General features: G+C 47.2%; 1 gene segment (V, D, J or C); it reads left to right on the top strand.

Moving 5' to 3' along the window:
- The first annotated feature begins 1,130 nt into the window (after positions 1 to 1,130).
- On the top strand, positions 1,131 to 1,651 carry LOC130851810 (T cell receptor beta variable 6-4-like). The segment is given in 2 exon segments: positions 1,131 to 1,179; positions 1,266 to 1,651. Coding segments are annotated over 2 exon segments (435 nt in total).
- The last annotated feature ends 15,184 nt before the right edge of the window (positions 1,652 to 16,835 follow it).

Below are 16,835 nucleotides of genomic sequence, written 5' to 3'. Positions count from 1 at the left end.
TTGCGCGATTTCTTTGTAAAATTGTCTGTTTAGGTTTTTGCTGACACCATTGTTTATTTCACAATGTTATAATTTCAGAAATAAATGGGTTCATATATATATATCGTCTGTATACAAACACTACCCAGAATTTGGTAATACTAATTTTAAATATAAAATCTGTAAATATGTGGATGTGATTACTGAGAAGGAGCTATGGGATACCTGCTTCCAGGCTGGTTTCCCTTGAAGTCATCAGAGTGTTTTCTTTTATGCCCCTATTTTTCCATCTCAGCATCCTACCCTCATTGAGTGCTGCAGCAAGTGTCTTCTCCTTCATCGAAATGGAGGATAATACAGTCTATGCCGTCCACAGGCTAAGACTGGATTTGAAGAGAAACTCTATATTAGCAAGGCTGGAAGGCAGAGAACGTGTGTGTGTGTGTGTGTGTGTGTGTGTGTGTGTGTATGTGTACGCAGGGGCTTGCAGGTCATGCTTGTGGGGAATTTCTATTCTCAATTTAGACAGAAGGACCAGATCTATGAGGCTGTGGACCGTTGGCCACGTGGAGGCGCTGTGGGCCCACGGTACTCAAGGTGCCCTGGGAGGAGCTGAGAGTCACCCAGGAGAGGGCAGCTTAAGGGAACCTTGGTTCCATGCCTGCATCAGGGAGCTGGTGTGAGTTCTCAGAGTGGCCCTGGGACATGAGGCGCCAGCACAGACCCCTCACTGCTCAGGTGAGTAGAGATGTGTCTGGAGCTTCAGGATGCACCAGGAGGCCGTCTCCAGAGCCTGCACAGGAAGTGGGGGTGAAGGGGTTGGGGTGGCTGGTGATGGCTGGGTGATGAGTGTCAGGCAGGGGCAGGCAGAGGAGAACAAGTGGTGTTGTGGCCACTGGGGGACATGGGGACGGTGCTCCCCTCACACCACCCTTTGCTGAGGGGCTGTGCAGGACAGGGAATGGCATAGAGGAGCCGGGCCTGGGTCCTGCCAAGGGGCACAGTGGACCAGGAGGCAGCCTGCAGGGCCATCAGAGCAGTGACATCATAGGCAGATGCTCCTATCAGGGAAACAGGAGGTTCAGTGCTTTAGACCACTCACCCCAGGAGACCAGCCCTGAGCTAGGTGTTGTTTGGTTTCTGAGGCCACCATGGGCTCCAGCCTCCTCTGCTGTGTTGCCTTTTGTTTCCTGCAGGCAGGTGCGTCTCAGGGGGCAGGGGTCCTTTAGGGTCCCGGAACGAAGGCTTCCCAGGTGGCTACAGCATCAGCTTCTCCGTCTCCACAGGTCCAGTGAATGCTGGTGTCACTCAAGACCCCAAATTCCAGGTCCTGAGGACAGGACAGAGCATGACACTGAAATGTACCCAGGATCTGAACCATGAGTATATGTGCTGGTACCGACAAGACCTGGGACACGGGCTGAGGCTGATCCACTACTCAGCTACCACTGACACCACCAGCAAAGGAGATGGTCCGGAGGGGTACAGTGTCTCTAGACCAAACCTCAAGAACTTCCCTCTCACGGTGGGGTCCGACACCCCCTCCCAGACATCTGTGTACTTCTGCGCCAGCAGTGACTCCACGGTGCTGCACGGCCACCTCCTCTCTGCACAAAATCACAGGGGAGGCCCTGCACCCTGGGTCTCAGCAGAGCCCCTTGCAGGCTCCTAGCACAGGGAGCCCCGGAGCCCTGGAAGCCGTGTGTCACGTGTGAGCAATGTGTTCCTGGGTGTGTGGACTTGACTTCAAGGCCTCGCAGACATGTGTCCACTGTCACTCTCTGTCTTTCCTCTCCCTCACCGTAACCCCCACCTCCCACCCCGTCCCCGTGAACAGAAAGATGCCTCCCCAGCTCTGACTCCCAGCCATCAGCCTGAGCCTGAGACCTTCAGGAGGGAATGTTATTGGAAAATCACATACATCTAGACCCTCTTATCTCTCCCTGGACACCTCATTGCTGTTTCTCTGGAAGGTTCTCCCCCAGCCTGGCCCTCATGAGGTGTCTGCTCTTGCCCACATTTCCTGGATGGGGCTAGTCTCTCCTCTCCCCCTTACCTGACCTCACCTTCCTGGCCCTCCCTCCTCCCGCTACGCTGCTCCTCCCTCATCGGGGCCATGTCCTTCTCCATCTCAGAGACTCACACAAAGCTATTTCCTCTGCACTGGAAGCAGACCCTTCCTTTAACAGGGATTAACTCCTACCCATGTTTCCATTCAAAGTCCCGCTGAGTGGTCGGGCACTTCCGAGTACACCTGTTTCCCAGGGGAATTGTGAACATGGTTGGGATGTCTCCATTCTAGATTCTCCAGGTCCCAGCTAGGAACTTTCCCCTCGTGACTGTAGATACAGCCTCTGTACTACTCAGAAGCGGGGCTCTGTCTCCTTCCTGAGTTCCTGTGATGCCTGAGTTGCATGGGCTCAGGGACACCTGAGTGGTGTTAAAAAACCAGTGGAGACAGTGCGATGTAATCTCGTCTCCAGATACCTTCCTGGATCCACTTCAGCAAAGACTCAGAGCTACAGAGGGTCCTCCTCCCGGACTCCACAGCCCTGCTCCCCACCCCTCCGTCATCTCTGATGCGACTCCCTCCTCCCCCTAAAGCAGAGGATGTTTGTAATGACTCTTAGCCAGTGAACCAAAGTGGGCAGACATTGATGGCTGTGGGACAACTGGATGCTCTGACAGCAGTGAAGGGGAGAAGTAAGTCACCTGCAACGCCGCCTCTCAGGTTTTCTGAAGGAGCGTTAGAGCAGGCAAGGAGTGATGGGGGATGAGACGATTAATGTAGAGATGCCTCACGAGGGCCCCACAGGCAGGCAGCACTGGAGCCCACACATGGCTTGTGTTCAACGCGGGCTGTTAAATATTTCAATTAGTCATCCGAGTATGTTATAATATAAATTATGTGTCCCTGACGTTGTTGGGTGTGATAGAGGCAGTGATGTCACCATGGGAACTGCCAGTGGGGACCAGGACTCCACCCCTCCTCCATTCATGCTCACAAGGGCCCTGAGCTGGTGAGCCTCCCACGGCTGCCCTGACCCTGCCATGGGCTCCAGGCTCCTCTGCTGGGTGACCCTCTGTCTCCTGGGGGCAGGTGAGTCCTCAGCAAGCCAAGCAGTTCCAGTGTGTGTGTGCGTGTGTAGATGATGATTACAATTACTTCCTTACTGTGCCCACTTCTGTCCCCACAGGTCACGCAGGAACTGGAGTGTCCCAGTCCCCCCGGCACAGGGTCTCAGGGAGGGGCCAGGCTCTAGTTCTCAACTGTGACCCAATTCCTGGTCACCAAGGCCTTTTCTGGTACCGACAAATGCTGGGGCAGGGCCCGGAGTTTCTGACTTATTTTCAGAGCAAAAATGAACCAGACAAATCAGGGATGCCTAATGATCGATTCTCTGCTGAGAGGCCTGAGGGCTCGTACTCCCGTCTGAAGATCCAGCGCGCGGAGCCCGGGGACTCGGGCGTGTATCTCTGTGCCAGCAGCGTAACCACAGTGTCACACAGCCACCTCCTTCCTGTTCACAAACGCCATCCTTGTCTCTTCTTGCAGCTCCCAGAGATGCTACATAGGCCGTTCTTGCTTTTCAGTCACCAACAAAAAGAGGTCGATTTGAACATCAGCTCTTCTTTGGATAGAAACAGACCACAGAGTAGCTCCTGAAATACTGAGGCCGTCACCGCTGGCGGATGCACAGGGTTAAGGCTCGCTGGGTTCTAGGAGTCCCAGGGCTGGCTCAGTGCTCCAGGGCAAAGACCCAAAGTCCTGGACCCCACAGTCTTCTATGGGACGTTCGGGCGGCCGCCCACATACCCGGCTTTGGCTGCCTGTTGTGCAATGAGCACAATCTCCTCTACGTTTGTTGTTGGCATCTAGAACGTTTTTGGGTACCTGCTCGGGCATATTCTTTCTTCTAAAGCCTCTTTCATCCCTGTCGCATTGGAAGTTTTCCGCAACCTAGCATCAAGCCTGTCCTCCTGTTTGAAGTCAAATCCTTACTAGTTTTGTGCCAGTTAGTTGAGAAACAGTGTCGAAAACAATAAGACATCGTGTCCTCTGCCTCATGTAAGCAACCCACTTTCTCTATTTTGTTTTCATGTTTTCACTGCTCCAGACCTGACAGACGAAAGCATAATTTCAGAACCTCTCCAGTTTCGTCTTGATTCCCTGAGTAAACGTGTTCTCTAGAGACTGTTTTATTTAGTGCCCTAGACTGCTGATTTGAAACAATTTCCCTGAGGTCTTTAACTCAAGAAGACAGGATATTTTCTAATGTCCCTATCCCTTTTTATGTATTTGCTCTATTATATATTGTTATATATATTCATTATAAATACCTATATTATAAATGACATCTTCCATCCATCTGTGGAGAAGCTGCACTTTGAATCTATGCAGTCTAAAGCCCTGGTCAGAGTGGATATGATTACAGATCACAGGTTTCTGGGGGTCCTAAAAGAAAACCCATTTCTGAGACTGGGATTGAATTGTCACACAGGGCCATGGTAGAGACACCCTGAGCCTTGCATAGCGGGTAAGGAGAATGACAGTTGCACCAATTCCACGTATCAGAAACTGTAGTGGCTCGGGACACCAAATTCCTCTCCCCAGAGAATGAGTGTCCATGGGAGGGAATTTTTCTGGTCTTTAATTGTGGCATCACCAAAGCTCTCCTTTCACTGTGGCCCTGTGCTTCTGGGGAGTGAGACAGGCCACAGCACACACGGGAATTCCCCGCTCTTGGAATCCCAATCCAAGGACTCCCTTTGTAGACTTCACCTCCAATGTTTTTTTCCATTCCCCACCCCCATTTTTGCCACATGAGCCTGGCAGGTTCAGCTTCCTTATAATACTATTTTATAGCAGCGTTTGCATACCTCCCAACTCCTCTGCTTCTTCCAGAATCATCTCTTCCCTCCCTGCTGCTCAAATATTCAGATGCACATTGTACAAGTTCTGTGGAGACCATCCCTTGCTGATCTTAATTGCAGCCATCCTTACTCCCCATCAGATACTGTTTCCTCCGTGATGGCTTAATGCCTTATAAGATGTTCTTATGTTTCTTACATTCCAATTTTACTTTGTATTTGTACACATTTGACCCCATCTCAAAGGTAATTTCATTATCTTCCCAGTCCTTTGCTGATCTATAATGTGAAGTTAACCCTGATTGTCTTTTTTTTTTTCCAGCATTTTTGTTTATTTTTAGTAATGAAAATATATGAACCTCCTTACACGTCAACATCTGTGTTTTTCCTCCTACTTTAGACTAAACATTATTTTCTTTCGTTTCTCCCATTCTATCTCCCTCCGTTTCAGTAGATAGTTTTAAGGGGGAAGATCTTAGTTGGACTGTAACTGCCAGATAATGAGATAGCAGTTAAGTAGAATGAGGGTGGCCTATTAAGCATGATAAGTCAAAGGAATACTTAGGGTTAGAACTGGTGTTGGGATTAGGGTTTAAAGAAGTTGAGTATAAAATGTGAGCAGGCAGACACTTCCCAGCACCCTTTGGGCCCCTGCAGAAGAAACAATGATGAAACTTCAGTTACTGGCCACAAGGTGGCACGGTGATGCCGCCAAGATCTAAGGGGCTCTGGGCAGAGTCTGGGAGAGCAGCCTGGGAGGAAAAGGGTTAAGAAAAACTTAGGCATGGATCCAATACTAGGCAGCTGTTGAAGAAGTTTTCAGTTATTGGCAGGCTACCTACAGCTATGGAAGAAGTGGGATGCCCCGCTAAACTTTAACAAGATCCACAGTTGAAGGATTTGGTCAAAGAAGCCTTGAGGTCAGGGGCAGGTGCAGACAGAGGAGCAGCTGTCTCAGAGGAACAGGGAAGACCTAGGGGGTGGGGTGCACCCAAAAGTCAGTACATCGCAGCCCCACCCCATCCCAGCCCCACCCCATCTCCCCTGCAGACATGCTCAGCAATGTGTAGGAGAGGAGACTCTGAACTCTGACCTCCCTGGGCCTGGGCTGGAAGAATCTGCAGGGGTGCGGGGAGTGACCTCCCAGGCAGACTCATCCAGCCTTTGGAGAAGAGCCCCCCGGCTCCCTCCCTCAGGCTTGTGGATCAGATCATCTAGCAGGGACAGCCCTCTTCTCGTCCTGACCCTGCCATGAGCCCCAACCTCTTTTGTGGGATTCTTTGTCTCCTGGCAGCAGGTGAGTTCAGAACTCACCGCTGCCTGGGGTTTGCAGAGTCTCTGCTCCAAGCCTCTCCCCTGCCTTCGCAGATCCAGGTGACTTATTAAAGCGTGTCTTCACTCCGTGTCTGCCTCTCCACAGGTCGCACGCTTGCCACAGTCACCCAGAAGCCAAGATACCACATCATACGAGCAGGAAACAAGGTGGTCCTGGAATGTTCTCAGCATATGAACCATTTGGGAATGTTCTGGTACCGGCAAGACCCGGGACAGGGACCAAGGCTGATCCGTTATTCAGATGGCGTCGACAGCACTGTTGAAGGGGATGTCACAGAGGGATACAGTGTCTCCCGAGACGAAAAGGAACATTTCCCCCTGACCCTGGAGTCGGCCAGCACCAACCAGACCTCCCTGTACCTCTGTGCCAGCAGTGAGTCCACAGCGCGGCAGAGCCAGCTGCTCTCTGCACAAAAAGCTCAGCCATGGGTGTGAGCTGGACACGTCTTCCTGAGGCCACGTCTCACCAGGGGAGAAAAGCCGCTCATTCTGAAGCTCTCACTAGACTAGTGTGAACTGAGGTCATCAGCGTGAGGTACGTGTGTGTACACGCGTGCACACGTGTACACACAAGCTCTAATTCGAAAAGATACATGACCCCAAGGTTCATAGCAGAACTATTTATAATTGCCAAGATATGGAAGCAACCCAAATGTCCATCGACCGATGAATGGATAAAGAAGATGTGGTATATATGCATACACGACGGAATATTAGTCATTAAAAAAGAATGAAATATTGTCATTTGCAGCAACATGGATGAACCTCGAGATGATCATACCAAGTGAAGTAAGTCAGAGAAAGACAAATATCATATGATATTACTCGTATGTGGAATCTAAAAAAAATAGATATAAATGAACTTATTTACAAAACAGAAATAGACTCACAGACATGGAAAACAAACTTATGGTTACCAGAGAGGATAGCAGGGTGGGGGGAGAAATAACTTGGGAATTTGGAATTAACATATCCACTCTGCTATGTATAAAATAGACAAATGACAAGGACCTACTGTGTAGCACAGGGAACTGTATTCAATGTCTTGTAATAACCTATAATGGAAAAGAATCTGAAAAATATTGTATATATGTATATATAACTGAATCACTTTGCTGTACACCTGAAGCTAACATAACATTGTAAATTAATTATACTTCAATTTAAAAATGGTTTAAAAAAGTAACTGCAAATAGCACTTAATGTTACATCACCCAATTTTAAATATTCTAATACTGAGTAAAGCAAAGGAGCAGTAGCATCCAATGTGAAATTTATATTTCACTGTCTTTTTCAGTTCAGCATGAAGCAGGAAGCAGCCATGCAGCTTTAAATTCCTTGAGTGATCAGGGGCTCTCCAGGCTTGAAACTGTTACATAAAGTTGCCTGGAGCTCATTGAATACCAAGCAAGAGTTCTCTGGAGAAAAAAAATTCTCAATAACAAATTATGAAACACACAAGTAAACAAACCACTTAGGGGAAATGTTAGTAAGTAGATGCATTCAACAGCAGCACTAAACCCTGAGGTGATCAACTGTACAATTATCAAAAAAAAAAGATGACAAACTATGTCTCTCCTGTGGACATGGGGCTGTATTTTGCATCTTCTGAGGTTATGAGGTCTTCTGAGGTCACCGAGAACTTCTCATGTTCTCAATATTTTATGTGTATGACTGTTCTTATCTCTTATTTGTGTGTAATTCATTTATTTTTTTCTCTTTTTTTAAAAATTTTATTTATTTTTGGCTGTGTTGGGCCTTCATTGCTGCGTGCAGGCTTTCTCTAGTTGCAGTGAGAGGAGGCTACTCTTCATTGTGGTAAGCAGGCTTCTCATTGCGGTGGCCTCTCTTGTTGTGGAGTACAGGCTCTAGGCATGTGGGCTTCAGTAGTTGCGGCATGTGGACTCAGCAGTTGCGGTGCATGGACTTAGTTGCTCCGTGGCATGTGGGATCTTCCTGGACCAGGGATCCAACCTGTGTCCCCTGCATTGGCAGGCGGATTCTTAACCACTGTGCCACCAGGGAAGTCCTGTGATTCATTTCTAACTTGAACTACACAGAATACAAGCATAAAATTATATATGACTCCCATCTTTTATGCAATTTGTAAATTAAGAACCTCATTTTTATCATCCCTTTGACTTGATTAAAATCTACGAGCTTTTCAATTTTTTTTCTTGTAAAATATTACAAAATGATATTGGGCAACAATTTTATTCTCCCCCAGCCCATATTGCTCCTTGGCTCCTTACAGGTAGAAGAACTGGGTTTCTTCACATTGGACCCATTAATTCCAAGACTGGGGATCCATAGCTGGACTTCACAGGAAGGGCAAACCACATGTGCTGCTCACCCCTTGACCTGCTGTTTCATGAACATCCTGGGTTGGGGGAGAACTGGTTGACCCAGGACCTGATCTCAGACAAGGGAGCAGGCTGCTTGCTGGGCAAAAACTCAACTCACTAATTGGCCAATCTTCTGAAAGTCTAAATGATGAAACTGGCAAAGGACCAATTTTGCCAAATGATGGTGTTTACAGCAGTTCAGGATGCTTGGAATGATTTCAACAGCATTTGAAGATTTTTTTCTTTTGAAGTTTTTGTTAGGCTACAGGTTTCCTTCAACCATTGATCTTCAGGTGTTTCTGGGCAAACTTGTCAGTCCAGCTTATTTTGAGGTCAGATTTGGATGTTGTATATTTCAGTCACCGAGAACATCCCACATTCCCAATATTTTATGCATGTGATTGTTCCTGTCTTCTTATTTGGGTGTGATTCATTTCTAAGGTGGGCTACTTGGAATAAAAGTAATAAAATTGTATGTGACTCCCATCTTCTGTGTAATTTATTTATTTATGTTTGATTAATACTTATTTAAGGTGTAATTAAGAGGGAGAAAAAAGCTCAAATTAATACACGTATTGCTTGGTAAATTTTGACAAATGCCTACACCAATGTAACCATGACCGAAATCAAGATAAAGAACATTTCCATCACCCAAGAAGATTTTCTCATGACTCTTCCCAATCGGCTTATTTCCCGGAGCTAACCACTTTTCTGAATTTTATGACTATACTTGTGTCTATTTGTGAACTTCATGTAAGTGGAACCATGTAGGAAATACTCTGTTCTGATTGACTTCTTTTTCTCAAAATTATTACTATAAATTTTTGAAATGTACCCATATTGTTGTGTATCAGTACTTTTATCTTTGTATTACTGAGTAGTACTCCATTGTATATCACAATCTGTTTATCCATCCTCCAATAGATGGATGACCAGGTTGTTCCAGTTTTCAACTCTTATGAATAAAACTGCTCTGAATATTCTCATACAAGTCATTGTGGGTAAATGCATTCATTTCTCTAGGGTATAAACATAAGGCTGGAATTACTGATTCATAGGGTAGGCTTGTGTTTGACTTTTTTAGAAGCAGTTGAACAGTTCTCCAAAGTGACTGCACCAATTTACAACACCAAGGAGGGGGAGTTCCCCTGGACCCCATTTACACCAATATTTGGTGTTCTCCTTCTTATTGTTAGCCATTCTATTGGGTTTGTAGTGGTGTCTCATTTCCACTTCACTGATCAGTAATGATATTTCCTTTTTCATATCTTCCTATCTCCTTTTATAAGGGGTCTGCTTTTAAATTTGCCAATCTTTAAAACTCAGGTTGTCTTCTCATAATGGGAGAAAATATTTGCAAAAAAATCAACAGACAAAGGATTAATTTCCAAAATATGTAAACAGTTCATGCAGCTCAATATCAATAAAACAAACAAACCAATCAAAAAATGGGCAGAAGACCTAAATAGGCATTTCTCCAAAGAAGACATATGGATGGCCAAGAGGCACATGAAAAGCTGCTCAACATCACTAATTATTAGAGAAATGCAAATCAAAACTACAATGAGGTATCATCTCACACAGGTTAGAATGGGCATCATCAGAAAATCTACAAACAGTAAATGCTGGAGAGGGTGTGGAGAAAAGGGAACGCTCTTGCACTGTTGGTGGGAATGTAAATTGATACAGCCACTATGAAGAACAGTATGGAGGTTCCTTGAAAAACTAAAAATAGAGTTACCATATGACCCAGCAATCCCACTGCTGGGCATATACCCAGAGAACCTCATAATTAAAAAAGACACATGCACTCCAATGTTCATTGCAGCACTATTTACAATAGCCAGGACATAGAAGCAACCTAAATGTCCAACAACAGAGGAATGGATAAAGAAGATGTGGTACATATAGACAATAGCTGTAAAAAGGAATGAAACTGGAATATTTTTAGAGACATGGATGGACCTAGAGACTGTCATACAGAGTGAAGTGAGTCAGAAAGAGAAAAACAAATATCGTATATTAACACATATATGTGGAATATAGAAAAATGGTACAAACCAATTGGTTTGCAAGGCAGAAATAGAGACACAGGTATAGAGAACAAATATATGGACACCAAGTGGGGAAAGCTGGGGGGGTGTTGGTGGGATGAATTGAGAGATTGGGATTGCCATATATACATTACCAATAAGAAAAAAATATCAAATTTTACACTATAAATATATGCAGTGTATCATATGTCAATTGTATCTCAATAAAAATTCTTTAAAAAATCAGGTTGTCTTTATATTATTGATTTGTAGGGGATATTTTTATAATCTAGATGGGAGTCTTTTGACCATTACATAGACTGAGTTTATCTTCTCCCACAGTGGCTTGCCTTTTTACTTTTTTAATGTTGCCTTTAGGTGAGTTGAAGATTCAAATTTTTATAAATTCTAATTTATCATTTTTTTCTTTTACACTTGGTGCCCTTTGCATCCTCTTGGCCTACCCCAAAGTTATGAGCCTTTTCTTTATTTCTTGCTCCACTGCTTCACTTTAATAATATCATCCCTTTTTCCCTGCCATCAGCTGGAAATGACCCACCTCCAAAATCATGAGTTAATCATCTCACTCTGCCCACAGCTTCCTATCCTCCCACCCCTCTACTTCGACAATATCGGAATCTCCTATCCATTAGTAACTATTCTTTCTTCCTATTCCTTAGGGTCTTTCCCTATTTTCATCACCTCCTGATAGAGTAGATTTGATGATGTTAAATTTTTTTAACCCGATCTTGCAAATATTCGTTCTTTTAACATGGTCTTCTTAGGTTGCCCTCACATTACAGAAACCCAAATCAGAGTGAAGGCATGGATCTCTCTTTCTCATGGCAGCAGCTGAGAGCGGTCAGAATAAATCACACCTGCACACACTGGTATCTAGCATGATAAAGCAAGTCACTAACTTAACCTGCCTTTACATCTCTGTCTTGAGATTTCAGTGAGCTCACTCTCTCACTCTCCAGCACATTATTTCAAATATTTAAAACATTTCCCACTCTCTGTAAAACTTGCCCGCTTCTTCCCTTCTTGCTTCTTAAATCAAAAGTGGTCCCCGCAGCGGCAGGCAGAGCCCACTGAGGGGGATCCGTGAGGAGCCCCGCAGTCTCTACTGCGCATGTGAAGAAACACTCCTGCTGTAGGCTTCCCTGGAGTGGGTGAGGCCTGGAGTCATACTTCCCTGGATCCTCTTCAGATTCGTGTCCCCAAGTCACGCTACTTATTTCCACATTGCATATTTTTCTCTGCTTCTGCTGACGGTCTCAGCAATGCTAACTGCAGAACGTTAGAAATTTTGTTACTGCTAATTGCAGAACGTTATAACTTTTGTCACTGCTAATTGCAGACAGTTAGAAAGTCTGTTACTGCTAATTGCAAAATGTTATTATTACTTTTCAAAAAGGCAGAATGCATCCTCCAAGCTCATTTTTTCCTTTTTCCCTGGCTAAGTCTACTGTCTACTGGGCAGGGTGCTGGCAGGTTTGAGGAGGACCAATGAAGAGCCTGTTTATAAAGGTGCAATAGGGTTTAGGGAAACCAGTAAGGAAGAGAAGGGTCCCAGGGCAGCATAAGCGATGGCTCTTATCCCTATTGGCCTGAAGGGGTGGGGGGGGAGGGATTCCCAGGAGAGTTGGGTGCTGTAGCTTAGAGAGTCGGCTGCCTGCCAGGTGCTATGGCCCTTGATAGGGAAGAGCAGCTAGGAGGAAATGTAGGCGAGAAAGAAGCCAAAGGGTAGATATTCATTGTGAACCAGGATAGTGGTGCCCTGCCTCTCTTCACCCTCCTGCCAGTACCTCCCATAAACAAAGCTCAGGGTAGAGGAAGCCCAGTTACGATAATCCACAAAGGTCAGCCTCACAGGGCAAGGTGAGTCTGGAGGGAGAAACAGAAACTCCCCAGAACGCTACATGGAAGATGGGCTTGAGGGCAGTAGACCCCACGTTGGCTAGATCTGTGCCGTGAGCCCATAAAGGCAGAGACTTGTTTCTGGAGAATCTTCACTCCCAAGAATTTATAGACAATCCAGGCCCCTTTCGGACCCAGTCAGATGGACTAAACCTTGGTGTCTCTGCATTACTGGCCTCTCGGGGTGGGGGCTGGGAATGCTGCCCAGGAAAGGAAAATATCAAGATGAAGCTCGGTTTGACCCCAGCATCACAGAGATGAGGGTACACAGGCAGAGAAGGAACAGGAAGGTTACTCACAGACCCTCTCCCTCGGCTGATGTGCTAGTGGGTGAATTCTAGCAGGGATCCCTGCAAGCAGAAGGGGGGTGGGTGCATGGAGAGGGACGAGGAAGGTGAGAGGAGACAGGGCTTCCTGATTGCCGGTGGGGGTGGGGGCGGGCACAGCAAAGAGCGCCTGCCTCAGAGACACATCAGCACAGCTGTGTGGGCACAGACTTCGCCCTATGCCAGCCTCCTGCTTGCGGGCAGAACAGGGAGAGGAGTGTGGCGTGTGGGCAGCACAGAGCGCATGACCCCGGGAAGGCTGCCCGGTGAGGACACCAGGGCGGGGCCAGCACAGGATAACCCTCCAATCAGGGAAAGCGAAGCCGGAACTGGGCTCTTACCCAGGAGGACCAGAACCTGAGTGCGAGACACACGCCACGTGCCATGGGCTCCAGGCTCCTTCCCTGGGTGATTCTTTATCTCCTGGGAGCAGGTAAGTCCCGTGAACAGAGAGATTATCGCTCTTCTGAGCTTCCCGACTCCTGCATCCTGCGTCTCACCTTGGGAATAACCATCAAGCTCTCTCCGGCGCTCATTTTATATCTGTGTATCCCACAGGCCCCCTGGAGGCTGGAGTCACCCAAACTCCAAGACACCTGATCAAAACAACGGGACAGACAGTGACACTGAGATGTTTCCCTATGTCTGGGCACAGCAGTGTATATTGGTACCAACAGTCCCTGAATCAGGGCCCCCAGTTCCTCTTTGAGTTTTATGAAACTACGCAAAGAGCAAAAGGCAACTTCCCAGATCGATTCTCAGCACAACAGTTCCAGGACTCTAGCTCTGAGCTGAACGTGAGCTCCTTGGAGCTGAGGGACTCGGCCGTGTACCTCTGTGCCAGCAGCTTGGCACAGAGCTGCTGAGTCACCAGGGTTCTGTGCACAAACGTCCTTGGCTTGAAGAGTAAGAGAGCATGAAGCCTCCCACCCAGGTTTGCCTCCTCCAAGGGATGTTTTTAGCCATTTCTAATCCGCTTCCTGTGCCCTGCTGAGCTCAGAGCACTCCCGACCAACGGAAGCCGGGTTCACCTGTGTGCACTGACTGTTTCCACAGCTCCCAGCATCAGCCAAGTCCTGGGTAACATCAACAGAAGGGGAGCGACGGAGCACTTAACATGTGCTGGATTCTTTGTACATATCATACTCTTGAAAGCTTTGCAACAATTGTGCAAATCAAATATTCTTATACACGCTTTGTAGATAAAAGAACTCAGGGACATTTAATCATTTTCCCAATGGCTCACGGTTTAAGAAGCAGAACCAGGAAACAAACACGTCCGTCTACAAAGTCCAGACGTCCTCCACACACCCAGCTGCTCTGTCGTTAGCCTCTGCATCTGTGTCAGTGAGAACGGAGGCTGGGCTGCATCTTCCTGTGTCCCGCTGGACAGCAGTGGAAGCTGAGAGTCACCTCTGGCCTCCTCCTGACGACACGGAGGAACATGCAATTTCACACGGATTCATTATCGTTTGTAGGCAGCGCGCACATCTTATTTCAGTCTCTAGGTTACATTTTCCTTTTTTATGGTGTGTTTTGATGGACAAGAGCTTAGTGCAACTGACATTATAGTTTTCTTTGTGTTTCAACTGAACAAATTCTTCCTCAAATAAGTGCCTGGAAATATGTGAATTTGTTCTAGTAAAATTTCATGAGTAAGAATAAATTATACCTGAAATATATTTTCATGTAAAAAATGAAGTAGAGATCCGGGACTATAAGGAAGGGATATAGGTGAGTGCAGAAGGACTAGCCTGTAAAAAGATCTCTCGGCTGGAAAAGAACATGGTGCAGAGGAGGACATAACTGAATGTAGATGGGTCTTCCTGGAGCAGAGAGAGCAGAGATGATGATGAAGAGACAGGTGAGGGGCAAAAAATACAGGACCTTGTAGGGCTAGTGCACCATAGAAGAAAGGCATCCAGGAGCCCCGAACATGTGAGTGTAGGCTTATGGCTGTAATTTGAGGGTTAGTAGAGGGTTGGGGAGGGGCAGAAAGGAGATAGAGTCCCTGGCTGGTAGGACAGTGACATCACTGATTGGTTACATCAGTGACACCACTGAGAGCCATGCCTTGTTTCCCCAACACACAGACTGGGGCAGGTGAGTCCTCCAAAGCCCCTCCCTGGGCTTGCCAAGCCCCAATCGAAGCCTTTCCTTGTGTCTAAATCATTGGGGTCCCTCTTTGGCATCATCTCCAGCTTTGGCTTCTCTCCATCACAGATGTCACAGATGCTGGAACTCCCCAGAACTCAGGATAACAAGGACACAACAGAAAGCGACATTGAGATGTCCGCGATTGTTGTCCTCGGCTTTGTGTGTATGCATAGATATCAACAGAACCCGAAAACGGAGCTCAGGTTGGTAGAGTACAGCCTGCACAAAGGAGGAATCTCCCAATGGGTCTGTGACTTTCTCTCGCAGCCAAAAATGTCATCCTAGTGTCTGACAGTCTCTCCTTGACCTCTTTGTCCTCTTGTCCCTGCAGTCACCCCATGGCCACCTCCTTGTGCAGAGACAGGTCAACAGAAGATAGAGGGCTTGTCCTCATTAGGCTCCAACCCTATCAGGGAAGACATGGTCCCATGGGAGATGCTCCCAGATTCCCAAGTGAGTGACCCCCAGAAGCTGTGAGCCCTGTGCTGGGAGTCCTCCCAGGTCAGTCTCAGCTGGGCCAGCATCAAGATTTGAGGGCACTTAGCTTTCTCTTCCACGGCTCCCTTTCTGAGGCTCTGGCATTGGAGCTACTGCTGCACTGGACTTTGTGAGGGATTCCTCCTATCCAGCTGCTTGCAGGAATGAAAATGTACTTGAAATTGGCTACAAACAGACACCCTTGACGCCACAGGTCCATATTCTTTTTCCTGCTGGCCTTTTAGAAGTCCGTCTCTCCCACACTATTTTCATTTCAGTCGTAAGCCTTTGTCCATGTTGTGTCCGCTGCTGTTGTCCCTCCCTTACCCCTGAGCCCTCATTTCTGCTTCAGCTCTACTGGCCTCAGTTCAGTTCATTCCTACTCTGTGTCCTGCTTCTCCATCCAGAAGGCTTTCCTGATCCCAGGCTGTGTTCTCTGTGCCAACATAGGTCTCTCCTCTTTTGCTCTCTTTGCTTCAGACATTAGCTTGACCATCACCATCTCAGAAAAGCATCCCTTCTCATATTACTACCTCAGGTTCCCTTATTATAAGGGGCCATGGATGTTTTTGTTCCCTGTGTTATTTCCAATAACAACAGCAATTGTCCAGGTACCAGTGGACAGTCTTTAGGGAAAGAATGAATCATGGAAGACCACCTGGGTTCCCACGTAGGCTATCCCAGAAGTCTGGCCACATCGGCGGGGACCTTCCATCCCTTTGACTCCTGGGATCAGGCCAGTCCTGGGAGCAGAAGAGAAATCCCCCTCGTGGGCTTGTGTGACTGGGTCCCAAGGCTGTCTGCAGCTTCGCGTCTTCCCATCAGCTTCCTGGGCTTGTCTCTTCCTTCAGCCTCCTTCCCTCAAAGGCCCCAGGGATTTTGGAGTCTCCCAAACATGGGCCACCTCAGTGTGGGTGGAATGATCAGAAACAGAACGTCAGAGACGAGTATTAAGAGTTGATGGAGAAGGGGGTTTCCTAAGTGGCACAGTGGTTAAGAATCCGCCTGCCAATGCAGGGGACACGGGTTCGATCCCTGCTCCAAGAAGATCCCACATGCCACGGAGCAACTAAGCCCGTGCACCACAACTATTGAGCCTGTGCTCTAAAGCCCGTGAGTCACAACTATTGAGCCCATGTGCTGCAACTACGGAAGCCCATGCACCTAGAGCCCATGCTCTGCAACAAGAGAAGCCACGGCCATGAGGAGCCCACACACCACAACGAAGAGTAGCCCCCACTCACCGCAACTAAAAGAAAGCCCGCGCACAGCAACAAAGACCCAACACAGCCAATAAAATAAATAAATAAATAAATTTATTAAAAAGAAAAGAGAGTTGCTGGAGAAGGAAACAATGATGGCTTCTCTATTTTGTGAGGGAGGGGCTTCCC

Source organism: Hippopotamus amphibius, chromosome 4 (genome assembly GCF_030028045.1).
Source record: "Hippopotamus amphibius kiboko isolate mHipAmp2 chromosome 4, mHipAmp2.hap2, whole genome shotgun sequence".
In the NCBI taxonomy this organism is placed as follows: domain Eukaryota; kingdom Metazoa; phylum Chordata; class Mammalia; order Artiodactyla; family Hippopotamidae; genus Hippopotamus; species Hippopotamus amphibius.
Note: the sequence above shows the minus strand (reverse complement) of the source record. Positions and strands in the feature narration are given on the sequence as shown.